This window comes from Myotis yumanensis, unplaced genomic scaffold, assembly GCF_028538775.1.
Source record: "Myotis yumanensis isolate MYYU_CA2020_CCGP unplaced genomic scaffold, mMyoYum1.0.hap1 SCAF_16, whole genome shotgun sequence".
NCBI lineage: Eukaryota > Metazoa > Chordata > Mammalia > Chiroptera > Vespertilionidae > Myotis > Myotis yumanensis.
The window spans coordinates 8,412,838-8,440,581 of record NW_027223767.1 but is presented as its reverse complement, the minus strand read 5'-3'; the positions used below and the strand labels follow the sequence as shown (position 1 = coordinate 8,440,581).

At 44.7% G+C, this 27,744-nt stretch overlaps 1 protein-coding gene across 3 annotated transcripts in view; it reads left to right on the top strand.

Moving 5' to 3' along the window:
- The window catches only part of MYOCD (myocardin), an 86,172-nt gene that overhangs the window by 15,862 nt on the left and 42,566 nt on the right, over positions 1-27,744 (top strand). The window contains exons 1-4 of one of the 3 annotated variants that reach the window (XM_070393757.1): positions 16,410-16,468; positions 21,253-21,296; positions 25,729-25,784; positions 27,129-27,204. In XM_070393757.1, coding sequence (XP_070249858.1) covers positions 27,189-27,204 — 16 coding nt within the window. In that variant the 5' untranslated portion in view covers positions 16,410-16,468; positions 21,253-21,296; positions 25,729-25,784; positions 27,129-27,188. Of the gene's footprint in view, positions 1-16,402; positions 16,469-21,252; positions 21,297-21,358; positions 21,400-25,728; positions 25,785-27,128; positions 27,205-27,744 lie in introns of those variants that run through there. The other 2 variants (XM_070393755.1, XM_070393756.1) reach the window with 2 other exon arrangements.

Below are 27,744 nucleotides of genomic sequence, written 5' to 3'. Positions count from 1 at the left end.
CACTGTTGGTGCTGGCCCTGATTGCCCCTGAGGGCTTCTCCACTTCCCCGCTGCTTCTGAGGGGCGATCAGGACAGCACTTGTACCCACTGCTGGTGCTGGCCCCAATCACTCAGCGGTGGCAGGAGCAGAGCTACCAGCAGACAGGGAACTGAGGGTTGCAGTGGGAGGGACCGGGCGGGGGTGTAGAGGATGGGCCGAGACCCTCCCCTGTGCCTACCACAGCCTCGAGGTCCTTTCAAGGTGCACAAATTCATGCATTGGGCCCCTAGTATATCATAAGAAGGATCAAAGAAATATGTTCTTTGTAGTCTTATATATACTACAAAAAATTGAAGGAAAAACTTAAAATGTTTGAGAAAAGGAGAATGAATACATTGGAAATGGAATATAACATGCATGTTAAATGGTACTTTCAAAGAACATCTATTGAGGTGGAAATAGGTGTACAATGCAAAAAGAAGTCTTCAGAATTGCATATATGGTACAATCCAAATTTTTGAGAAATTGAAGAGTACATATTTTTATATACATGTAGATCTTTGTGAGTTGGAAGAAAGATGGCAAAGTATTAGCAGGGGTTGGTCATCCCTACAGACTTGAATTACCATTAATTTCACTTTCTATCCTGAAACTTTTGCCCATTTTGCAAATTTTGTATAATGAACATGCATTTGCTTTATAATCAGAAGAGGCAATAGGCACTCTAAATGCTAGCATGGTACACCACAGGCTCAACTTAGAATCTCAAAAGAACTTCATCTACATTCAAGGACTGCAACAATATGGAAAGAAAAATTTCCTCTTAATATGGGAATAATATTTTTTCCTTGCCCTCATAGAATATACCCTTTGTTCCAAGTTCTACTTCCCCTTCGTTTCAAATTCTCATCCAGTTATTCACTGAGTACCTACATTAACTTCATTAATATCAGTATAGCAATTTATCACTGCTAAAGGAGTCTTAGTTTGATCTCTGCAATTACCCACTTGGGTACCAGTATAACAGTGCCTTATAATGATACCTTTCTTACAAGGATAAAAAACTGAGCTTCAGAAAGGGCTGAAATTAACCGGACACACACACACACACACACACACACACACACACACTCACAGGCAGAGAAGGACTAGAACCTAGATCTCCTGGCCCCTGATCTGCTGACCTCTCTCAGTGAGCAGCTGGACACGAGGAGGCATAAATCAGTCCCTTTCCTCAAGGACCGCCCCCCGCAATAGCTTTCAAGGAAAGCAGGTCAGATGGCAGGTTCCTTCCCCGAAGGCCCCTCCCGCCATCGCTGGGCGCGCGCTGTCTGCTTAATTCACTCGTGGCTCCTCGCCACGGAACAATAAACAAGCGGGGAAGCCTCGGAGAGGAATCTCGATGCCCAAATGGAGCGATTTGTCTTCTGAGATTAGTGTTTGAAACTGTTTATGTCAGTTGCCGAGTTTCTGTTCTGTACTCCAGGGACCTGTTTGAGATGGAAGAAAAAATCTCTGCAGCTGAACAGCTACCCTCCTGGGGCGGTTCTGATGACAGGGTGGCCGGCTGCTGCCTGTCCCCCTGCCCCCCACACAGGCGGCCTTGGGAGGGGCGCCACCACCCCCAGCACCCCGAGAATTATGTGTGGCTGGGCGCACTCTAAGCTCATGAAATTAATTGAATCCTCACAACAGTCCTAAAGAGAAGTACTGTTGCCCCGCCCCTCCTAGATGGAGAAACCGAAGCATCCAGTGGTGAAGAGAATTTCATGATTAATCAACAGCAAAGTTGGGACTTGAACTCATGAACCTCTGGCTTCAGAGCCCATGTTCTCAACCATCGCCCTATCCTGCTTCTCGCGGGCACCTGGGTTGGCGGGAGCTGGCCGGAGCCCTCTGAGTCACCTCCTATGCTGTCCTCTCGGAGAGCACGGACTGATTCTGCCCGTGGTGACCTGGTAAGCCCCGAGGCATTTCCACTTGAGATTCGCTTGCCTCTTCCTAGTGTCTTGAGATCCTGTAATAGAAAAGCCTTCAGCTCACAAACCTGGCAGCGCTGTGAGTGAGAGAGAATTCCTTTTGAGGCATGAATTAGTCTTCTTCAAATGTTTTGACAAACTGAGAGTGTGGTGCTTAGGGAAAGAATAGCTTCACAGTATTTGTGTGAACAGACATCTTTTTAAAACAACTTCGGGCCGTGCATGAAGCTTTGTCATCGAAGTAACTGTCGTGTGGTCATTCTGAGCTAGGGCCTTTTGGATTGGAATATTCTGGACTTTACCCTCCAAATGCCCAGTGCTAGACGCCAGCCTGAATGAATGCTTCTCAGTCTTCTTAAAGGAAGCAGAGTCGGAGCATCCCTTAGGATGAAGAAAGAACAGTGTGTGCCTGGGCCCTACTCCTTCCGCCCCTGCCTGCTCATCTGTGAGGGCCCCTCAGGCTCCTCTGCCTGCAGACCACGAGTGATCCTTCTTTGTGAGCTGATCATCATCTGCATTTCCTCTTCTCTGGTGTTCCCAGCAATAGATGGGTAGATAGTCGGGCCTGTCATTCTTGGTCACTGCGACCGTTTGGCCGTGATCGGTGTAGAGGGCAGTGGTTGGCCAGGGAACGGTTATTATTGGTACCTGGACCCAGAGGCCAGGAGCAGCATGTTCTCTGGCACCAGTGCTACACACAGAAAAACTCCTGGTTCTCAGCCTTCTTTGGGAAGCGTGGCCAGGACTGGGGCAGAAACAGTGTAGACGCCGAGGCCTATGGGGCACCTTCCCAGCTTTGTATCCGCGGTGGCCTGTCTCCTCTTTCCCAGGCGGTTTGATGCCTGTGGACTCCAAGGAAGAACACGTCAGACCTATGAGTGACTCACGCTACTCGTATGCAGGGTGGCTTTCTCCCAGAGTCAGATAATGCCAGGCAGATAAAGAATTTTGTGGGCCGGCCACCCTTTGGGCAAGAAGAGGAGAGTTATGGCTATAAATTCATGTCCCACAGATCGGCTTTCAGCTCTGGGAAGGACCTAAAACCTCCAATCATGGTCCTGCCTTTTACTTTCCAGATCATCCACTGGCCAATCGCTTCTTAACGGCCTGTCGCTGACAGGGTCTTTGAGGCAATACTGTCAAGGTCAGGGTTTGTAGGTGAAGGTCGATCCAGCTAAACCCAGGGTAGGATTCAATGAAAAGCAATTCAAGGACTAAATGATGCGCAGATACTACTGCCCTTTCTGAGGAAGAGCTTTCTACTGGCTGACACACCATTGTGATCAGAACTGGTGGTTTCCCTGGCACGCGACAGAGAAGAGGCCACGTAAACAGCCATCCACAGTGCTTACCATGACGTGCTTAACACGGTCCCTGGGTCTGCCCACGTCTTTCTCTGGTGTGTATGTTTCGGCCACCCAGACTCGAAGTCCACACACCTAGGAGTCTTCGATAGAACAGGATTTAAGCATGGATCTCAGGGCTTTGCTTCCTTGGCTAATAGCGTTCCACCACCACTGGATGCCCCTCCACAACGCCCATCAGTAGGGAGCCTGTGTGTTTGCAAGTAACAGAGAATCAAATAATAGAAATCTTGAACAAGCATAAGCAAAAAAGAGCACTTACTGTAAAGCAGTGGTTCTCAACCTTCTGGCCCTTTAAATACAGTTCCTCATGTTGTGACCCAACCATAAAATTATTTTCGTTGCTACTTCATAACTGTAATGTTTCTACTGTTATGAATCGTAATATAAATATCTGATATGCAGGATGGTCTTAGGCAACCCCTGTGAAAGGGTCGTTCGACCGCCAAAGGGGTCGCGACCCACAGGTTGAGAACCACTGCTGTAAAGACACCAGGTGTGTCATGCAACTCAGTGACAGGAATGTGGTTGGGGCCTGGAGGAAAACAAGCTGGAATTGGGGACTTGACCACTCTCCCTGACTCTCATCCATGCTCCATTCCATTCTCCTCTCTCTCTCCCTCTCCTCTTTATTCCTACTATGTCCAAGTAGACTTTCTTGTCTTATCCATGGATCATGATAACAGTCTTCAAACCAGTACGTCTTCCCCATTCGTGTTAGCACATAAAGAATTCATCCTAAAATCTCAATGTTACCATATTACTCTGCTGCTCAAACATGCTCAAACTGCCTCTTTCAAGTCCAAATCACTTCAGCGTGGCATTCAAGGCCATTTCTCATTGAATCCCCACCTTCTTTTCCAGTATTATCTCTTACCACTCCACAATAGAAATCCTTTCTTTGACCGAGACAATATTCTGGGGACATTACATATTTTGTGAGGCCCAATGTAAAATGACAATGCAGGCTGCTTGTTCAGAAATGATTAAAATTTCAGATAGTGACAGGACAGGGTTCAACCAAGCATGAGACAGATGGTGTTTATTCATCTTCAGGTTTTTATGCATGTTCTTTCTTTGGTCAAGAATGCCCTTTATCAACCATATGATTCTCACTTGAAAATTAAAAGATACAGCTCTTCTACTTGATTAAAGCTCCAGTTCTCCTTCTACGTATCTGCATTCTTTCATCACGGATTGCTAACATTTTATCTAACTCAAATGTGTATGTGTTCTCTTCCCCACTGGATTAGTCATACCCTAAATTACTCAGTATCAGCCTCACTATCTAGAGTTGCCTCAGCAAGCAACGAGGAACTGCTAGATGCCTTTTGAGAGGCTGACCTGGTCAACAAATGCATGATCCTGACTGGCCTGGTGACCGTGAACATTCTAAAGATTTCTGAGTCATTCACTAAAGTAGTAGCGAGTCTAGTTCACATTTTCTTCTAGAGGGTCATTTTTGGACCCTACATTTCATAACTGACTTTTAGAACCCTTGGTGGGCTCCTGCTTTGCAATCTTGTAGCCTTTTCCTGTAGCATTTTGAACATAATAATAAGAAGTATTTCAAGAAATATTGCAATCTCTTGGGGAAAACTCTAGCGATTCAGAAAAATCTCGGAGGCCTGAGTTTGAGATGTTCAAAGAAAGACCCTGGTTAAAAACGCAGCCAAGTGTCACGGAATGTTAGCACTCCAAGGAGCTCCAAGATCATCAGTTCATCTTCCTTGTTTTATGAAGGAGGAAACTGAAGCCTGAAAGGGTGAAATGTCTGGACCAAGATCACATAGCTATTTAGTGAGAGGAGCAAGGCCAGGTCTCCCGACCTTGTATAGGCATCTAAGTATTTTGCCTATGTGCAAAGCAGAAATTGAATACAGATGCAGGTTACTTTTAAATACAATTCACTTTGACTTTCAATGACATTCTGAACTTTAGCATCTTATCATCCAACATTTTAAAAATTATTAAAATTTTACATTTAGACATAGAGTTTAGTGTATAGGCAGAACATGGAAAAAGTATAAAGCAATGAGAGTACAAGCAGCATTAGGGGTCTGATGGAATGACTGCTCTTGTAGTTACCAAGGGTACTTACTGGTTGCTAGGCAGAGTACAGAAGATTCCAATAGTAGCCGAGAGTCCATTGAAAGAAGTGCTGCAGGAGTAGTGAAAGCCCACCACCATCCGCTGCTGTTAAAGGGCTGATTCCTCTGCTGGAATTGGAAACTTTGCTGCATTCTTACAGCTTCGCACTCCCACAAGGAATGCTCAAAGGATCAGGATGAGTTGGGAAAATGGGGCCACATTAGTGCAGTGGCACTGTAATCCACCCCCAGCCCTTGCTCCTGGATAAAATCACCCCGTCTGTTCCTACGCAGTATCTTTTAGGAAGTTTGAGATTTTTTCACATTTAAAGCATAAAGGTAATATACTTAAGTTGGAAGGGATTTAGGGTTCACTCAACCTAATGATTTTCAAACACTGCTTTGACATTTTATAAGAGGTTCTGCTTTTATCACTCACCCCTTTGCTATTGCTTTTTCCTTCCATGTAATATTTCAGTTAAAAAATGTTTCCAGTGCTTTTTTAAAAAAGTTTGAAAGCACCTAATTCTAACTTAGTCCTTCCCTCATGGGTAAGGGGGATGGAGCCCAGAGTGATGAATTCCTGGTATTATTATTTTTGCGGTGTTGTTGGAACATGACATTGAGGTTCACTTAGTAGAATCAAGCGTGGTTATTTTCGCCTCCCACACATCAAGGCAGAGCTGTTCCTGGAGGGACTAGACTTCGTGGAACCTGAGAAGAAAGAGAGGAGGATGACTCTATGGGCGGTGAATATATGGTTGGTTACTATGAGGATACATTGTTTATTTGCTTTATCAATGACTACTTTTATATAATTTTACATTCATTTATTCCCCCCAATATGATTTACTACATACATAGTGAACATAAATTACTTTATGACCTTGGTAAAGTTTAAGTACACATTAATTTGTAATTCAGGAAAAAAATTTCTTTAGACCATGCATTCTTGTGTTCCTTTAGAAAGTATGATCATAAAGGTTGTGACAAGTAGGTTGCACAGACTGCAGGCCAAATAAGGCTAAGGGGAATATATGTATATATCCCACATTCAAAGGCTGTTAAATCGTGTTGTTTACCTGTATCTTCAGAAAAAAATCACTTCTACTGTAGTGGTAAACAACCTGCTTCCCTATTTATAATGGTCTGGCCCTCTAGCAACTTCAGCACAAAATTATAGCTAATTTGCCTACAAACGTCAGTTGGTCATAATAATCTGGCCACTCAGTGTGTGTGTGTGTGTGTGTGTGTGTGTGTGTGTGTGTGTGTGTGTATACATATATATATATATATATATATATATGGCTATTATGCAAAGTGTCTCCTCGGGAGTTCCACCGGGAGAACGGGAGTTTGATCACTCACTATGATGTGCGCTGACCACCAGAGGGCAGCGCAGAACATGGTGGGCAACCAGTGGTGGTGGAAGGGCACTGAGAGAGCAAGAGAAGGGGGAGGCAAAGAGGTGGGGAGGCGGGGAACCTGATTGGCCCTGATTGCCGACCAGGCCTAGGGACCCTACCCATGAACAAATTTTGAGCACCGGGCCTCTAGTTTACTTAATAAAAATGAAGGATTGAAAACAACAACAAAAATCACACAATTGAGTGGAGGGAGGGTAGAATAGAAAATTAATCAAATATGGATAATATGGTCTTTTTTTATTTTTGTAAAATAAATCTTTATTGTTGAAAGTATTACATATGTCCCTTATTTTCCCCCATTGCCCTCTCCAACCCTCCTCCCCCCCCCCCCCAAGCCCTCACGACTCTACTGTCTGTGTCCATGGGTTATGCACATGAGTTCATTGGTTGACCTCTCCCTCCCTCCATCCTCCTCTGCATTCCCTCTGAGATTTTACAGTCTGATCAATGTCTCCACATCTCTGTGTCTGTTTTTGTTCATTAGTTTATGTTTTTCATTATATTCCACATATGAGTGAGATCATGTGATAGTTATCTTTCTCTGACTGACTTTACTTAGCATAATGCTCTCTAGTTCCATTCATGCTGTTGCAAATGGTAAGAGTTCTTTCTTTTTTTACAGCTGCGTCGTATTCCACTGTGTAGATGTACCACAGCTTTTCAATCCACTCATCTGCTGATGGACGCTTAGGCTGTTTCCAAATCTTAGCTATGGTAAATTGTGCTGCTGTGAACATAGTGCTGCATATATTCATTCTGATGGGTGTTTCTGAATTCTTGGGATATATTCCTAGAAGTGGAATCACTGGGTCAAATGGGAGTTCCATTTTTAATTTTTTGAGCAAACTCCATACTGTTTTCCACAGTGGCTGCACCAATCTGCATTCCCACCAGCAGTGTATGGTTCCCTCAACTCCACATCTTTGCAAACAGTTGTCATTTGTTGATTTTTTGATGATAGACATTCTGACAGGTGTGAGGTGGTATCTCATTGTCATTTTGATTTGTATCTTTCAGATGATTAGTGACTTTGAGCATTTTTTCATGTCTCTTGGCCTTTTGTTTGTCCATTTTGGAGAAGTGTCTGTTTAGGTCATTTGCCCATTTTTTAATTGGATTGTTTGTCTTCCTTTTGTTAAGTTGTATGAGTTCCCTGTAAATTTTGAAGGTTAACCTCTTATCAGATGTATTGTTAGCAAATATGTTCTCCCATGCAGTGGGCTCTCTTGTTATTTTTTTGATGGTTTGTTTTGTTGTGCAAAGACTTCTTATTTGGTCTTAAGAAGGCAGTATATTACGGCAACATGGGAGAAGTAATGGGTAAGGATGATGCTCTTAGCAGTGATAATTTATTTGGATGAGCCCATAGAAGTTTAACACACAGATCCTAGTAACTTCTTTGAGATTCTTTGCATGAGAAAACTTTATGGGCCCATGTAGTAGTCTAGATTGAAAAAAAAATAAACAAGAACTAACAATTACCACAGTCAGGGACCACTCAGATACCCAGTGTTACTATTTGGGGCAATAATATTGCTGGAAGCATTGGAAAGTCTCCTACAGCAAAGGGAGGAAGGGCAGTTCCTCTCCACCTTGAATAGCACTAAGAGAGATTGCTGGGTTTCGGTTGGACCTGCGGCTTTATCAGTACAGCGCAAGCTGAGGTGTGGATGGGCGATAACCAGGCTCATAGAGCAGGCCAGAGAGCCCGGCTGAGTAGTCCTGCTGCCTCCACCCCCTCTGCCGGAGCTGCTACTTCCACATTATCTAAACAGTTGACCAAATAGCCAGATTCATTCTGAAATTCTTAGAGCAAGTCTTTCTTGTATAAGCAGCTTTCTTTTATTTTCTTCTTTTCCTTTCTCCTTCCTTCCTTCCTTCCTTCTTTCCTTCCTTCCTTCCTTCCTTCCTTCCTTTCTTTCTTTCTTTCTTTCTCTCTTTCTTTCCTCCTTTCCTTATTTCCTTCTTTTTTAGAATTAGAATTACCTCCATGCTGGGTCCAGGGAGACAGCTCATGATGTGGGCCAAAGTGTCGTCTTATTAATTCAGAGTTTTAGCAGAACACTTGACCTATTTCTTGCTTCCCTCCTGGGGCAGGACCTGGAATAATGCATCTTTTCTTTCCAATTAAATACATATGAGTTAATAGCCGTCTCTGGAGTAGCTATTCACACACACACACACACACACACACACACGAAATTAAACCATTTTTCCTAGTTTCGTTCCCTTTACTTCCTCTTTCTACCTCTCCGCCATTCATTCTCTCTCTCTCTCTCTCTCTCTCTCTCTCTCTCTCTCTCTCTCCCTCCTCACCCAAGGATATGTTTATTGATTTTAGAGAGAGAGGAAGAGAGAGAAAAACATCAATATGAAAGAAACATAGATCAGTTGCTTCCCGTGTGCAGGGATCGAACCCTAAACCTAGGTCTGTACCCTGACTGGAAATCAAACCTACTGCCTTTCAGTGTATGGGATGATACGCTAACCAACTGAGCCACACTGGCCAGGGGAAAGTGCTATCTTAATTTGACGTGTTGCCTCTGTTGGGTATAGGCTACTTTCTACTTTTTGTTCCTTTGAAATTTGGGAATTATTTAGAAATCATCCTGAAGGCTTGGTTTGGGGAGTGTAAACTAAAATTGTGTAACTGAGGGGTTCAGAGTATTCCAAATTAGACTCTCATGTCTTACAAAGTATATATTTAGGTCAAGTATCAACCCAGCCTGCCACTAGGCAAAATAAATATTAAGGTCAGAATATAAAGAAAAAGTAAAAACAGATTCAAGGTATTATGAGGATATATTTATGTCATATAATATCTAAAATCCATTTGCTATAGAAATTGTTAGAATAATTAGTTAAGAATTTTAAAAAGTAATTAAAGTCTTTTCTAATACTATATATAAAATTAATTTCAGATGCATTGCAAAGTCAAATGAAGAAACTAAACACATAAAAGTATAATAAGTACATTTAAATGAATATATAATCTGGATATCGGTAAGATTCTCCTAAGTATACACCAAAGATAGAAAAAAAGAATTTTTTAAAGGATTGCACATAAAAATATTAAATGCCAAAAATTCTCACACAAACAACACTGAATGGCAAACTACATGAGGGAGTATTTACAACATAGATGATTGTGCTAAATGTGATTCAAATAAAAATATCTCTCCCAAATCTATACTAAAAAAATCAATGGAAAATTTTTCAAAACAATGTTATCAGTTAGTTCACACACAAAAAGATAGTGATAGTCAATAAATCCATGAAAATATCTTTGATTAATACAATGAGATACCTTTATTACTTATTAAATTAGCAAAGCTTTTTTCTTCTTTAACAGCATCATGTGATAATAGGGTAAAGCGAAATGGCATCTAGTAGGAATACAAAATGATGCAAGAAATGAAATGTACAGCAAAAGGGGGTTAGTTAAAAAGATGTTGGAACATGATGAAATACTTGGTAGTCATTAAAAATGAGGGTCTACAAATACACACCCCCACAAAAAGTTATAATATATTGCCAATAAAAAAGCAAGGTACAAAACAGTAGTAAAATGTGGTCTCAATTCTGCACATCATATCCTTGCTTGTTTCTATTTCTGAAACCTACATTTCCTTCACAATTTCCTGGGATGTTTTTAAAAATATATGTTCAATACGCCCTAGATGGGCTGAATTGTAGTCTCCAGGAAAGGGACCAAACTATGGTGGTGGTTTTTGGGGCCCAGGTGACTCTCAGGTAAACTGGGAAATATTGATCCAATCAACCTCATCTATTCTCTCCCTTTGGTTCATACTGAAGCTGTGGTCGAAAGCTCCTGGACCTGTCTGAAGTAACAGCTATGTAGGAGCAGAGGGAGGTCTAGAACTACACTTGCTGTGTTCCTGATAAGCCACCCCTTTTAGAGAATGGAGCTTATTCAGACCAGTAACCTTAAATTAAATTCCATCAACCTATAGCTTCGGTTAGACAGGTAACAGGACTTCTCTCCAACGCCACTGTTTCACATCCAGTAATGATCTTTCTCTGTTGATGGCAAAGGGAAAGTTTTCCATTTCCATGGTTCCCTAGCAATGTGACATTTTCAAACAGTAGCACAAACTCTTTAAATAGAAAAGATCCATTTCCACTCTATCGTGACTCAGTAACAGCCACAGGATTCTTCTCAAACTTTCCTAAAAATGTCATCTTTGGGCTGGACTCAAGAGGAACATTTCAGCCAAGAAGACACATTTTCCACTCTGTCAGGAATGAGCGAGCATGGGTTTGGAACATAAAGTGTTTTGCAATCCTCAGAAAAGCAATACTTCTCACCAAAACCATGGCAACAGCTCCGCGATGCCGTCAGAGCCTGAGAGCATTCAGGAGCCTCCTCCTGCCCAGATACTCGACTGGGCTTATAACCTATGTCAGTTACTAACAGTCACCCAGCCGCCAGAAAGAGAATGGTACCCTACGTGGCTGTTGCTATGGAGACACTGTGGGCAGTGATGCTGAGCGGAGTGTCCCTTATATTGAGTTACCTATGAGGGAGGTAGCCTGAAGTGTTCCTCATGCTCCGGTGGCTCCTGATTCTTCATGAAAGGGACCCCCACACACACTTAAATGGGTTCCTTTCAAACACAAGGTATGACATGGCCAAAGCTACCCTTTCATCATCCAAATAGTTCCATTTGGAATTTGCACCCAGAGGCAAAATTTGAGAGTCCAGCGCCACGGGTTTGAAGCTTGCTTCCCTCGCTTCTAACTCTAGGGCCTTGTGAGCTATTTACACCCTCTGGGCCTGATGAGCTGTAACGTGACTAATCGTTCACACTCTTCGTGGGACTTGTGAGAGGTTTCAGTGAGATGATTTGTATGAAAACCTGTAACCCAAAGACTGGCGCTTTCAACTCCATCAGTGCCACAGAGACCGAGAGAAGAAGTAAAAGACGCCATCCTGATGAGTGGCCGACTCAGCTTCTTCCATTCACTCCTGTTTCTGTCACCTGCCTTTCCCGCCTACTCTGCATACCGCCTACTCTGCACACCGCGTGTAACTGTGCCCTCAGTGCCTCTTCCTACAAGATTCCTACAGGTCCCTCCTTCCCAATTTGCACCACCTCCCCCCAGGGACCGAAATCCTGGCCATGGCTGATGGTTAAGGCAGCAATGACTTTTTAAGTTACACATTGCTACTCCCTCTGCAGCCCCTTTTCTTCTTCAGATTCCATAACCAGTATCAAACGGATGGGCTTTCTCCCGAAGCAACCATTATCAATATAAAACAAAAAAGGTATTTATTAGCCTTGCATAGTTTAGAAAGCGGTTCGCAATAATCCTGCGAAACAGTTACTGTGATTTATGATTAATAGTAACATTACTCTATGCAGACGAGAAGGCTAGGACTATAGACATGGTGACTTGCGAAGGTTACACAGCTTGGAGTCAAAGTTGAGTCTACACTGTCCGTTCCCAGCACCCTCGCCTCATTAAGCTGCCTCCCTTCTGCCTCAGGAGGGTCTGCCACCCCCTCGGGCATGTGGCAGAGGGGCTGTCTGTGTGGTAAGGAAATGGGACAATGTCCATCGATCCTGATATCTGCCCCCTCCTCAACCTGAAACTCTAGAGACTCGCACAGTTGCCCCTGGTACTTCGGTGGCTCTTCCTCTCCGGGGCACCAGCAAGTGGCACATTCCAGTTGCAACCCAGTGATGTAGACATTCTAACTTCCATTCTTGAGTTGGGTACCCAGTGCCGCCCCAGCTGCATGCAGGGAACCTGTTCCTGGCCCTTCACTATACTTGATCCAGAAGTTTCTATTTACTCTTTAATAATCAGTAAGCTGGGGGCTGCTTCTCTGACTTAATGGGGTTTACACTTATGATTGTTAAAGGATCATTTCCCCTCTTCTTATGGGAGGTAGTGCTGGGGGTGGTGGTAGAACTTGCTCTGCTGGCCCTGAAGTTCCTTTGAGGGATGGTGGGTGGGGGTTGCAGGCTGGAGTAGTCAAGAAGCATCTATAGACCCTAGCCAGTTTGGCTCAGTGGATAGAGCATCGGCCTGCAGACTGAATGGTCCCTGGTTTGATTCCAGTCAAGAGCACATGCCCGGGTTGCAGGCTTGATCCCCAGGAGGGGGTGTGCAGGAGGCAGCTGATCAATGATTATCTCTCATTATTGATATTTCTATCTTTCTCTCCCTCTCTCTTCCTCTCTGAAATCAATAAAAATATATTTAAAAAAAAAACAAGAAGCATCTACAGAAAAGGCTAATATGAGATTCTCTCTACCAGACATGAAAATCTATCACAAGTCTAGAATAACTGAGCTAATGTCGTACTGAGCAAGGGTAGGCAGGCCAGTGAGAAAAGCAGAACCCTGAGGAAAGAGGCAACTCGAGCGCAAACATATGACTTAAAACTCTGACAAAAGAATGCAAAGAGAGATTAGAAAAAAAGTTTGGGTTCTAGAAGCTCACAAAGATTGGCACCCAAATGTCAGGGCCATGAAGGAACGTATTGGGATGACGTGGAAAAGGCACCAAGCACTCACTTTCCTTCCCTGCCCAGAGATGACCAGATGGCCTCAAGGGAAGTGAAGCGAAAGCTCCAGGAACACCTGTCATTTGTAGGTGGTTAGAACTGGGTGGGAGGAAGGCCTGGGCCAAAAAGCAACTCTCTGCTCAGTTTTTTTTAGCCACAATGGATCAGTGAAGGTTGCCAACAGGGTTGGGAACACAAATGGCCACTGCACTCTGGCCCCTCTCTTAGACATGCAGCACTGCACTGGCCCCTCCCTTAGGCTTGCAGCTGCACTGGCATCTCCCTTAGGCATACAGCACTGTGCTCTGGCCTCTCCCTTAGGCTTGCAGCACTGCACTGGCCCCTCCCTTAGGCATGCAGCACTGCACTGGCCCCTCCCTTAGGCATGCAGCACTGCACTGGCCCCTCCCTTAGGCATGCAGCAGTGCTCTGGCCCCTCCCTTAGGCTTGCAGCACTGCACTGGCCCCTCCATTAGGCATGCAGCACTGCACTGGCCCCTCCCTTAGGCATGCAGCAGTGCTCTGGCCTCTCCCTTAGGCATGCAGCACTGCTCTGGCCCCTCTCTTAGGCTTGCAGCACTGCATTGGCCCCTCCCTTAGGCTTGCAGCTGCTCTGGCCCCTCCCTTAGGCATGCAGCACTGCACTGGCCCCTCCCTTAGGCTTGCAGCACTGCACTGGCCCCTCCCTTAGGCATGCAGCACTGCACTAGCAGCCGAGCCACCAGTGGAGAGCAGTGCAGCAGCCTTCAGACTATGAGAGCAGCAAGGCCAAGGGCAGTGGGCAGCCGGCCACTTCACAGTGAGAAGAGAATCAGAACAACCGTGAAGAGAGCTGTTTGCCTTCTGACCACAGGCCTTCAATCTGACACTTCAGGTGTGACAGTTCCACTTGGAGGAGGGCATCCGTTGGTAATGTTGAGGACTGGGCCAGAATTAACCACCAAGAGTGTCCACTGCTGTTTTTCATGGTAAAATATTGGAAACAAACTAAATGTTCCATAATGAGCATTTGGTTCAATAATCGTAGAATGACCAAATAATACAATAAAACACTAGGAAGCCACCAAAAGAGTATGTTTTGAAAGGTATTGAATCACATGGGAATACGTCTGTGATATATCCCTATTAGTGGGAGCAGTAATGAAGGAAAACTTATATGATCCCATAAAACATATAGAAAAGAGAACCTCAAGTACACAAGTCCCAGGTTAATAATAGTTCTCTCTAGTTCAGCAATAAGCACTTTTTCCTGGAAGCTTCTCTGTATTTTGCAGTGTTTCACATTGAGTAGGTATTGATTTTACTCTCTGCCCCTTTATTCCTCCGTGTTGCTTTCTAAGAGAACAGTTTAGTTCAATATTCTGACTTACTAATTCGTTTTTAACCGTATTAATCCTGATAGTCAGCCATTCGTTTGAATTTGTTTATTTTAATGAACTAAGTTTTACTTTGATCTTTTTCCGATGTAGTATCCGTCGTAATGTGTGTGAAGCGGTTTGGTTTCTTTTTAGTTAGTGAATTCTCTCTTGCTGTCTCCGAAAAAGACCTGCTGCATTCATTTACACTGTAACCTTCAAGTCTGGAGCCTTTCATGGTGCTGACATTCCTCCCAGGTTAGGTAATTCTGAATGGTGCCCTCGCACTGTGCCTTGTGGATACCTGTTAGACTGTGTGATGCACAGGTGAGCCCCGCCTGCAGGGAAAAGACGTGTTGCTGACACTGTGCTTGGATCTGATTCCAGGGATTGGGAGAGAGGCGCAGGATGACAATGAAGGATCCTTAACCCTCTTGGTTACTGCCAACAATCTGAGAGCTGATTCCTGTGGTGCCCAAGAGGCCCTATGTGCTGCTCCCACCTGCAGATGGTCCCAGGTGGGGAGGGCATGGTAGAGGTTGGCCTCTTGCTTTGGTACCCCAACTAACAGCCCTGTTAGACTGAGTCTTAGACCCCCTCCTGCTCCTGGGCAAAAAGGTTTCTTGGCACAGCTTTCAATTACTCACCTGTGTATGTCTTGGGATGTAGTTGTCTAGTCCCATATCCCTTCTATGTCTCATAGATTACTTACAGTTTTGATCTACTAAGGAATCCCCTGCTTTTACAGTGTAGACAAATGTCTGCTCTTTCTATCCTTTCTACTCTGAACAGCTTACACCCAGGAATTAAGATGGCAAACTCAGAATCTCCCTGAGAAAATGGAATTCCCATAGGGGAGAGGATAAATGCTGAAAGATAGAATGTGTTTGGGGTAGAGGGTGAGGGAAAAGAGGAAAATCACAAACAATACACTTATTCTACATATACTACTTATATGTACGTAGGTATATGATATATAATCTATTTGTGCTATGGATAGTAACAAAGTTTTATAAAATAGCGTTTGGACAATTTACAATGTTTTATTCTCTCTAAGCAAAGCATGGCACCAAGGGCCCTTCTCTGAATTCACAAATGGATTCGAGTCTCATAACACTCCCATTTATCAATGTTAGTTCTTCTTCCAAGAACTCTGCCAAGCAACCTGCATACATTTTTTTTTCAAACTTTATAGCAACACCACAGGTAGGCATTGTTCCCACTTGACAGTGAGGAAACAAAGTTAGAAAGGTCTTACCCAGAATTCCTCACCTGCGCAGGGGTGGAGGTGGAATTTAACCCACGTGGGACCCCAAAGCCTATGTTTTCTTTACTGTCGCTCCCCCCTTCTCGAAATTACAGGAAAATTCCCAGAGGAATTTGATGGTATTTGTCTTCCATGTGGTACAGTAGGGACAGAGGGCACATGGTGCCGTAAAAATAGCACTCACTTCAGAGAGGAGACGTGTGTTCTTACCCGAGGTGGTTACCAACTTACGGGAAGGCCCTGCAGCCCTCTCAGCGGCTCTCCCCCTTCTCTCCGATGTGCCTTACACATTTCCATAACTGTTCTAGAAACAGAGAGAAAAGCTATGCAAGACAGGAGAGCTATGATGTACATACAAGTGATTATTGGCCCAACTCACACACTAACGCTTCTTTTCTAAGTTTTGCAGTTACGACTTCAGCAGAGAAGGGCCCAGGAGCAACTGGCTAGCCAGGGCTTCATACCACGTGAGTAGCCGCGTCCTGGGGTTACTGATGTACTTACTACCAGGGGACCACGGGATGTGGGAGCTGGAAAGCACCTCAGAGGCATGTAGTCTAAACCCATGGATCTTCGTAGAATCTGAATCATCAGAAATCCAGACTTTGGATGCTTTGCCCCAAATGCTACTCACCCACAAGGTGGGTGGTTCCCTAAAATTTTATGGTGGTGGTTTTGGTTTTAGGGCAAACACAATTCACTATGTGCATCTCTCGCCCTTTTCTTACTTTTAAAAGGGGGTATGATCACTATTCTTCCAGAAGCATTAAATACATCATCTTTTTCTCACCTCTTCGGGTTCACGTCTGTTTGGGATACTTTTATCCACAATTAATTGAATATTGTCAAGAGCTTTCTTTCTGAATTACTGAGTAGCCATACCAGTCTAGCATAAGCGGTATAATATTGAATTGTTGGCCATAATTTAGGTCAAATCAAAAGGATTTTCATCTCTTAGAAAACATAGTTGAAATTTTCTACCGATGTTGCAATTAGAGCCAATTTTGGTTTTCTATCGAAATGGCAGAAAGGGTGCCCTGGATGAAGGAAATCACAGTTTAAGCTTCTTTAGGTCATAGTTTCTAACTTCCTGCCCCAACGAATTTAAAAATTAAGATTTATAACGACTCTTGCAGAAACCCAGGCCCTGGCATGACTAGTACTTCAGAGTTGAGTTGAAAAGCGTGGAAGTTTGTTCTGAATGAAGTGGCCGGCAGTCAGTAGAACCAGAGCCCTATGATTGAAGGTCTGCAATGTTCAAATATATTTCTGTGGTTCAGAGCCAAAACAGAACTAAGAGTTTCCCAGACCTTTTCCTTTGTGTTTCAAACGTAGCTCTTTGTTGATGGCTAAACCCCACTAACAGTAAACAGCAGGTGAGCTTATAGTAGAACAAGATTTTTAGAAGTTTTCTGAACACAAAAGAAACAGCTCGGCCTGCCATTTAAAAGCTGCTTAAATAACAGGTACAATTGTGATGAGAAACTAAAGGAGCAAATCTGAGTGTGGCCTGTGCATGGGCCAGACCGCCTATGGGCCTGCTCAAGACAGGAGAGATCAAAGGCCTGTGGACTTTAGGTTAGAGCCATCAAATCCAGCGTCACTCACAGCTGACTAGGCCTGTCTTTCCAGGAATCCTGCCTCTAATATATAGAAGCTCATTTGTTTCACATTATCTCAAAGAATTATTCACTAAGACTGTTAACAAGTGTAGGTCCCCCAGGATCCTTTCAGCGGACCACAGGCTACATATAGCAGGTACCCTTGAATCTAAGAGGAGCCACTGATTTGAATTCTGTTGAAATAATCTGTCCCCTCACTGGAGTGAACCCCGCACCATTGGTCAGCTCCAGCTGTCCACAGTGATTGACAGATCCACCCATGTGCTGAACCCTGAGCCAGGGTCTCACTGCTTGAATTTGGATGAGAACAAACGCTTTTATTTGTTTTTTTAGGTTAATAGGATTAAATCTCTGGGAATCAGTAAAAACCCTATATTGCATTTTTAAATACTGCCTCGGTGTAAGTTGGGAAGATCAAATGTCATTATTGTAGTAGGGTCCAATGGGGATGGGATAGAGCATTTTGTCCTCCAGGAAGTCCAGAATAGGATAGTGTACAAATGTACGAAATGCTGTGTGACAGAAATGTTGTGCCCATAGTCCATTGCATCGTTAAGATAATTACTGGAATGTGTCCTATGAGTAAGGAAATGGTTTTCTTTTTAATTCAGCAAAATGAGAAAGGTTAATGCAACATCATCCGTTTTCCTTAGTCTTCAGCCACCTCCTCTCCACCAGGCTTTCCAAGATTGTGGATTCTCCGTAGACAATGCCCACGTTCCAGCGGGCACACACTGCAGGCCCAGCCCGGAGAAACCATCAGCACTTGGGTCTTCTCAGAAAGCTACCCCAGGCAGGAGGGATCTTCATCTGCCCAGATATTGGGGTCGGGGAGGAGAGGGCCTGCCTCTTCCACCCGCCTGGAGGTTAAACTGCCATCTAATGCAGTGTGCTTACTCAGGCACCTGAGGGCAGGTGTGTGAGCCACCGTGGGGCGAAGGAAAGAGGACCCACAGTCCCAGGGGCTTTACGATTAATCAAATTAAACACATTTCTAACGAGTCGATGCAGGATGCTGTGCCAGGCACACAGGGCACACCAGGGAGCAAGACAGTCCTCAGGGAACCTCAAGATGTTAGGAGAAAGAGTGATGAGAAATACACATAGTATAGCGTTTATTTCTTCATTATTTTCTTTGAATTTTTGAAACAGAACAAAAAAGTAAAGGTGGGAGGAAAGGGGGAGAATGGAGGGAAGAAAAGCTGATAATCCCTAGAGATTATCTGTTTCTATGATCTTCAAATTTTTAATTGTGTATGTAGGTGCTGGCTGAAACAGCGTAGGGGCCTCTGCCCCATTTACTCGGCCACCCCCATCCCTTCTAGACACCCTGGTCATCCTCCCCAGAGAGCTGGTCCTCTTCAGAACAGTTTAAAACCCCTGACCTAGTCCACATCCCATTGTCTTTAACGTTCATAAAACTGAGGTTGAGGAGGCCTAAGAAATTTTTCAAATGTCCCAAAATCTGGTCCCAGAGTGGTTCTAATTTCTGCAAATTTGAATTGTGAGAATTGAAGTGCATGCACAATAAAATTATTAATAAAAATTTTACTTTATCAGTAAAGGTTTAAATATTTGCAATCTTCCCCCGATTTTAAAACATCACAAATTGCCTAAGTGGAAAGCTGATGGCCAAATGAATTAATCGTTCTATGTTGCTATTATATGGCACTACTGCTTTTAGCTGCTCAACAGAAACGCCTGCTACCCTTTGACAGAATGAGTCTTGAGTTTGACATTAGGTTACATCTCAAGGGCTTGTCCAGTGGAAGAATGCACCCCTCATATTGTGTATTGTGGCAGAACTGAGGCCAGAACCTGTGTCTTCTGACCCCTACACGGGGCTTTGTTTTCAACTATTCAAAAGGAATCACTTGAGCTTTAGAACACTTAAGTGTCTACTATAAAGCAGTTGCATATATATTATATATATGTATGTATATATATATATATATATATCCCCAAAATGTATACACACTTTAACAGCTGATAGCTCAATTTTGAAAATGAAATGTATTTTAATAAACACTGCCTTTATAATTATTCACAGTGTGTGTATAAATTTGGGGGCAGAGACTGTATATATGACAAGGACAAACTGGTGGTTTTTGAAATGGCTCCAGGGTCTACATCATCATCTATCCCTCCCCATGACCAAGACAGAGTGAAAAATTGCACTGCCTTAGCTATGGCAGGTCTCACTTCAACTCCATGCCAAACTGACGGTTAAATTGTAAGGCTTCTCCCCTACTGGCTCCAATGAACCAAACCATGTGTAATTTTCAGTTGACTAGTGAGATTAGTCCAAATGGATTTAATTTATTTTTCCCTTGTCCTTGGCCATGCGTCTTGCAGGGTTTGAGTTTGCCTATGAGTACAAAGAGTCCACATCAATTAGAAACAAAGACTCTTGTATGATCCCCCTTAATCACTTCAGTAAGCATTTACGTATTTCTTACTTGTGGGCATTATAGGGTTAGGGTTTTCCCTTTCAGGTGCTTTGAATGGATTTAAAGGCATTGTTCCTTGAGTATCAGTGAAGCAGGGCAGGGTTCTGAGGCCAGCACTGAGCCCCTGGAATAACTTTAAACAGTAGGAAAAGGGTTCTCAGGCCGGGAGCGTGGACCTAAGCCAGATCCTAAGATTGCTTTTACATTAAATATTCAGTTGTGGAATTCACACTTTCAGAATAGTCATAACATCTTAGTGAAATAATCTTTTTGAAGTTAACTTAGAAATATTTAAGAATTTATTGTTTCGATTTATCTCCAAAATTTTATCTCTGCATCTCAAGATGGAGATTGCAAGTTGCTGACTTTGTCACTATCAACTAGAACTCACAGGGGATGGCTCCACTGCCCCTCCCATTCGGGCCCACGGCTGCAAGAGGACTCAAGGTTCTCTACCTTTTCTTGGCTGTAGGACAGAGCCCACCTCCTTCCCTTGTAGGCCTATGGACCTGTGCATCATCTCTCGTGCACATTGTCTTAGCTACAATTTATTTTTTTCTTGAGCATTGCTGTCCTGGGTAGAATCTTAGATGACACAATTTTATTCCAACCATTTCTGAAACCTTGGTGCAGCAGGGTGATCAGCTATATGGATTAGGTGCTATCAAGGATCAAGAGCAAGTCCAATATTTTGACTATCTGCTGTGAGGAAGGCCCTGTGGAGCCCAGAAGAGTCAGATATAAGTTGTGTTTCTAAGTGCTTACAATCTAGAAGGGGCCCCAAATCACCCCTATTTAATTGTCCCCATTAACAATATTGGACAACATTACGTCACTATGTGGGAGTGGGTATCTGGGAGGATTGAAGGAAATCAATTACTTTTTCTTTCTCTTTCCCGCTGCTATAAACGTGGAGCTAATCTATATGAATCCCGGGGAGAGAGGAGAGAACATTTAGTTGACTGTCCTGGAACACAGAGAACGAGATTAGAGAACTGAGATGGATGGTGGAGGGCTGGGGCCCAGAGGGGCTGTGACTCTCCACGGAGACTCCGAGCAAGCCGCCGCTGCTCAGAGCAAGATGTCTGGGCAGCTTGGTTCCGTGATCTGGTCAATGTAAATGAATTTAAAGATGCGATGAGCTGTCTATGAATGGTGCTGCCTTTATTTGTTTTGCAGACTAATCCAAGCCACAGCAGCCACATACTTACTGCAAAGCCTTGGTAAATCCCTGAGTTCTGTGATACTCCTGCATAGCAAGAAGGATGACTGGGCAGTTCCTGTGCCCGCACCACATGCAGCTTCCTGATAGTTCTGAGACGCTGAGTGGGCAAAGCCTTTCTTCCTTTTCTCAGTGCATCCATTTGACTTGGCTTATCCCCACAGCACCTACCACACACTGTTGGCTGTTTGAGCAGAACACGGCACAAGGGTTTCAATCTGTCTGCCTCTTCCCTTCTTTCTAACATCTCAAATTCAGAGATAGGAAAAGGCACCCTGGATTTTCGTGGCAACCCCATTTGGGTAAACAATCCTAAATCCCTTCTGCTCCCCACCCCTTTTCATTCAATTTTCTGGTTTCTTGATCCTTAGAAATAAGTAAATCAGTAGTTGCCGGCATACTTTGAATTTGTCTTTGTACCCTTCTCTTGACAAATTCCAAAATTTCCACCTATGCTCCGTCAACTTGTCCAGGTGCTCAAGCCAGGTCTTAAGTATAGCAAAGCTACATTGGGAAGACCCCTGAGACTATCATTTGGGTACTGGATTGGCAATATTGCCAACCTAAAGAGAGCCTATAGTTTCCAAAGTGTTATCATTTCTGCAAGGCATAGTGATAACACACAGCTACTTGGAAAAATACTCATGATCCAATTTGTCTTTAAGAGTGAGGCAAAGAGAGCATTATAAATGGGAAACTGAGAACACAGGAAGACCATACACTTGTTCAAAGCCACACCAAAAATAGATGCAAAGCCCCGAGAGAGCCTAAATTGACGGTTCCCCATAATTTAGTCATCCAAAACTTCTTTAAGTAAACCTATCCCTGCCATAGATCAAATGTTTGAATTCATTTCATCTTCCTCCCAAAGAACTCTACATACATGAATGATTAACCCTTATGTCTGTCTTTGATTAATTGCTGTCACATAAACTTACCAATCAATGATTTCCATGAGGACACCCATTACTGAACCAAGTTGCTGTGAGTCTAGGCAGCAGCAGTGAAAAGTGATAGTTCCATTTGCTTGGGCAGGCTTTTCCTCTGGGCAACACACCCTTCTCCTTCAGCTTTCTGAACTATTGACCATCACCCCTAGAAACCATCACTCCCTTCTGAACTCCCAGGGACCCTAGATCAAGACCCACTGCCTTGTAAACTCCAGAGCAGCCGTTCTCAAATGTGTGCATCGGAGTCACCCACAGGGCTTGTTAAAACACAGCCCCCTGCTCCCACACCTCTGGAGTTTGGGGTCCTGAGGTCTCGGGTAGGGCCAAGGGTTGGCATTCTTGGCAAGTTTCCAGGTGATGCTGAGGATGCTGGCCTGGGGGCCACACTTTAATAACCACTTGGAGTTCCAGTTGCCGCCCCAGGTCTCTGGCTCTTTGATTCTGCCTCTTGATCTTTATCAGAAATAAGCAAGGAGCTGTGTTCTCTCCCCCTTAGCCGGGGAGTGAGCGGCTGGTGAGAGAAGGCAGGTCCTGCTTCAGGCACAGCTGTCAGAGCTGCCACCAACACCAGGCCCCTCCCCTGTGCTGGCCCCTCTCCTCAATGGATTAAAGTGCCCCAAGATCTATTTTCTGCTTTTACCGGGCCCCCGATGAAGATATGAGGTTAGAGTGCAGAGCAGGGCTCCAGGAGGCCTGGGATCTTTTCCTGAGAGAGCAGGGTTTATGCACACAGCTGACCCAGGCTAGTTGTAACCGACTCTGAGGTGAGAATGTGAATTCTCTTGTGAGAGACGATTATTTTCCTCTAGGGGGGAATGTGATGAGTGCATGAGTGAATTTACAAAGGATTTTAATTTGACTTGTTTTTTTTTTAATTTAGAAATTAAAATTCCTTGTCGATCTGAAATGTCAATGTCCCTTAGATACAAAATGTTGCTGTTTGACACTCCCAGGGTTGGCAGCAGCAGAGTTCTCTATGTGTTTTCCAAAAACTGAACTTGGGGTGGGGGGTGCATTATGGCCTCTGCTGGCCCTCAGGGGAGGAGGCTAAACCCACATTCTTCAGAGCCCAGAATAGGCCAGTGTCTGTGGCAGGGCCATGGCAGGGTGACTGTCCACAGTGCAACCTCAAACCAATGCAACATGTAGCTTGCCTTGAGCCCTGAGGAGAATAGCATGTGGTAAAATGCAGGGTGTCGACTCCTTTGGCTTCCTCCTGAGTCCTTGCTGAATGGACTTAGCTTCTCCCACCTTGTGTTAGAAGGTTCCAGAAGGCTTTTGTGCCCTTGGAAACGGAGCTGGGCTGTATGAATCATTTCACGGGGGAGCTGTTAACACCAAGAAGTGATGAATTATAGCTTGACAAGCTAAGATACAGGAAACGCAATGTTTCTTAGAACAATGAATAAACTCCCTTAGAAAGTGAAGAGCCTCAGGGACAAGAGAACCAGATAAATTCCTCCTAAGTCTTAAGCCCAAGTACAACCAATTGAGTTTGCATGTAAGCGATATCTCAAGATGCAGTCATAGTGTTCCCTTAGGGGTGCTTCTTAAGGAAACGGAGGTGCTGTTCTTTTCAACCACTTAACCAGGCCACACTGAGATCGATTCCTCTTCTGGGTCAGAAATGACTAAACCATAGCAGTACATAACACCTACTTCGGTGAACACCAGCGTGTAGGATGCAGGTGAAGACCTATCAGTTCAGACTGTGAGATTCACCAGGGCCCACTGGACTCCAAGCAGATGTGTAGGATCTGGTTGCCTAGGGAAACGGGAGTTGCTTTCAGAACTCCATCAATACGAATCGCAGCTGTGATCAAATGCAGGAAAAGGCGAGCTTCCTTACTAAGGATGGCGACCAGGCCCAAATAGGAGAAACCTCATGAGCATTGCAGTCGAACCGCACATTTCTCCAGATGATGTCTCAGAGCCACTGAGTGGGGACAAAAGGAGGAAAGGGGCAGGGGCATTTGAAATGGCAGGTTTTGTGAAGAAGCCCATTGGAAGAGTGAAAGCAGCCAAGAGAGACTGGTGTTAGAGCAATAGGAAAAGTGATATTCAAGCAACACATTTAATTTTTTTCTATAAGAAGGGAAGCCTCTTAATCTGCTCAAAGTATGAGAAGGGGCTAGTCCAGGACACTTGGCACAAGGCAAACAGCTGGGACTATTCTGCATGTTCCTTTGGATAACATTGTCAATGCTGGAGCGAGACAGGTGGGGTTTAGAGAGAGTGTGCTTACTACCTTCCAAGCAGTGTCCTCGATAGAGGGTAACACAGTCCACCAGCCACCAGGACTCTGAAGGAGATGGCTTACTGTCCAGCACACCCTTTTGAAAATTGCTCAAATTTAGTATGATCTTCCAAGTTTTTTTCTGGCCAAAATTTGGGAGAATATTTCATTGCCTGCAGCTTAATGGTGGACACCTGTGGGAGGAATATTAGAACTGTGGGTCCACTTGTTCAGACTTACACACAAAGATACTCAGTGCAATTCTATAATCTCTGACCAACCTCATCACTTATCATGAAAAGTGCTGTTTGTAGCTCCTGGTGGAGATTGTTCCAGGGGATCAGAAAAACTAATAAAAAAAAAAATGGAGAATTCTGCCGAATGATGGTCTACTTCTGTGCTGAGTCAAGAGGCCTGGGTAAATGGTCAGGAGGGGGAGCTGTCAGATTGTAGGAAAACCAGGGCAAGGTGGAGAAATGGAGGCTCGCGTCCCATCAGGTCGTCAAGAGCAGCTGTGTGCGGTGACTGACCGGTGCCTGTGCCACTGCTTGTTAATATCTTGGACACACACCTTGAAAGAAGTCAGGTTGTCAGAGGGCCTAGGCTTCTAGCCCGAACAGTGGGACCCAGGGCAAGTCAACCAATTTCTGTGGGCCTCAGTTTCCCCACTCTGGTCAGGGTTGGAGTTGTGTTTCCTTATCTCCAAGGTCCCTTCCAGCCCTCAAAGTCTGATTCCATGCTTCTCAAATCAACACTCTTAGTTGCATGTTCCTACCAATGAACCACACACCACATCCAAGGTACTCATCCCTTCTTACGATATGGGACCCCTTCCCACAGACCACAGCTCCCACCCAGGCTTTTGCACTCAAGGGCAGAACAAAGTCAAAGAGGGTGTTACTTACCCCAGCCTCCCCCTGCCCCTCAAACTGGAGTATGACTCCTGTCCCAGCTTCCCATAGGCCCCTGTACTTCCCCAGGAATCCGAATGCCCTGTCGCCACCGTGTTTCTTCCTGTCGCCTCTGCCTGTGCTGCTCCTCCTGTTTTAGGCCGAAATCCCACCTTCCTCTGTGTCCTGTGGCTTTAGGGAAGCTGCATCTTCCAGGCCTTTCCTCCTCCATTGCTTGTGGCCTGTCAAGGAGCCCACGTCCGTACTGTGCACAGCTCGGCCAGCGCACCAACCAACACTGAGAAATGCTCAGAGCCCCTGAGCCGCCCTGCTCACGTCTGCATCTTTCTGTTTCAGCACTGAGAGGTCCAACTGTGTTCCATGAGCAAAGAAAGCATTCCGACAGTGACCAGGTAACTGCCTGCCAACTGCCCTCTTCCTGAACTTAGACTCTGGGCTGGGTCTCTGAATGCTCGGCCTCGCCTAAAGCAGGTAGAATTTCTCCAAGAAACTCAGCCCGTTTGCCAACGCCCTGCCCGCATGCCATATGGAATCTTCCTGTAATGAACAGAAAACTAGACATGGGGTCAGCTACATCAGCTTTAAAAATGTTGCTTTTTAGCTTAAAAAAATGCCCCAGCCTTTCTGACGTGGGGGTCACTGCAAGGCTGCAGCAGAAGTCAGAGACTTTACAGTAGGAGTCAGAGTTGGTTCGTGGCTGCTGTGCCTGTCATTACAGCCCTGTCTCAGCAACAATCAGGTGTTTTTAAGGCAGCTCAGTGGTGAGGTCGGGCTGTGGACACAGACCTTATTTGCAGTTACTTAAGGCAAAGAGCACTGAGTTTATTTCTGTTTCTGGGTTTTGTGGCATTTGGGGGAGAAATTTTTATATATTCTGCACCTTCTAGCACATCTCTGCCACCTGAACTTATGGATAATATAAGTACAACTTAGCAAGTGCCAGTGCTCTGCAGGGAAGGACCTGCTGGGAGGTGTCTCCTGGGGTCTCTGAGCCCCAGCCTGGCCGCTGGTCTGGATGGAGAAAGGAGCCGAGCTGTGACCCCTCAAAGGTGCTCATGACAGGCGGTGGTCCCCACTCTCTGGAAAGGAACCAGGCTTTGTTTTTGTTTAAAATCAGAACTCAAGTTGTCTCCAGACACCTCTCAGGGGCCAGATAGGAGATCCAATGTAGTGGGATTAACAACTAAGGGCTAGAAGTCAGAGCTGAGGCCCAGTATGGCCCTGCCACAGCCCGAGCCACCCCACAGACAGCCGTCACCAAGGGCTCAGCAAATAGTCTGTTCCTAAGTGTCCTTCCAACTCAGGAGGGGCCTCAGAGAGAAGCCGGGTGGCTAACAGGAGGAGGGCATCTGTTGTCATGGTGATGGACTCAGATTAGGTGCCAACTCTAACCCTGATGAGTGTTGTGGTTGGTTTCCAAGGCAGTGGAAGAGTGCAGGGTTCACTATAATACAAGCAGCGCAGTTTCATTCATATTTATTAACATGTACCTGCCTGGCCTTTCACTGTGTAGCCCTGATGGGGACTCAAGCTTTTTACATCTTTCATCCTGAAATCCATTAAAGAGACTTTTGTACGTGTTTCTGCGTGAAAACGTAGACCAGGGCTATTTGCATGTTCCATGTGTCATAGAAAGACTGCTCTCCCCTTTGAGGAAGCTCAGGTTTCTTTTGCAGTTAGAACCAAGGGGCGGGGCCCTGTGTGGTGGTGACAGTGTGTTCTGCTTGTGCCTGCAGACAGAAGACGCCCTGCAGCGCAAGGTCAGAAGCAGGCCCGACCGCGCCCACTCGGCTACTATGCACATACTCCAGGGTAAGGCTGCGTGAAGCCATACTGGTAGACCAGATGCCCGCTCAGGGCTGGGCCATTCTGCCAGAGCTCTTTGTCTCTGCACAGTTGCTAAGACTTCATAGAAAGTGTCCCCTAACATTGGAAACTGATACTTTTGAGAAGTCACCTAGTCACTCTAGGCCAGTGGTTCTCAACCTTGGCTGCACATTAGAATCACCTGGGAATCTTTTTAAAATCCTGATTTCTGGGCCTCATCCTCCGGAAATTCTGTTTCTTTGTTACTAATGTTGTGGCCCCACCCTATAACAAAGAAACAGAATTTCCAGAGGATGAGGCCCAGAAATCAGGATTTTAAAAAGATTCCCAGGTGATTCTAATGTGCAGCCAAGGTTGAGAACCACTGCTCTAGGCCAGTGGTCGGCAAACTCATTAGTCAACAAACAGAGCCCAATATCAACAGTACAATGATTGAAATTTCTTTTGAGAGCCAAATTTTTTAAACTTAAACTATATAGGTAGGTACATTGTTATTAACTTAATTAGGGTACTCCTAAGGCTTAG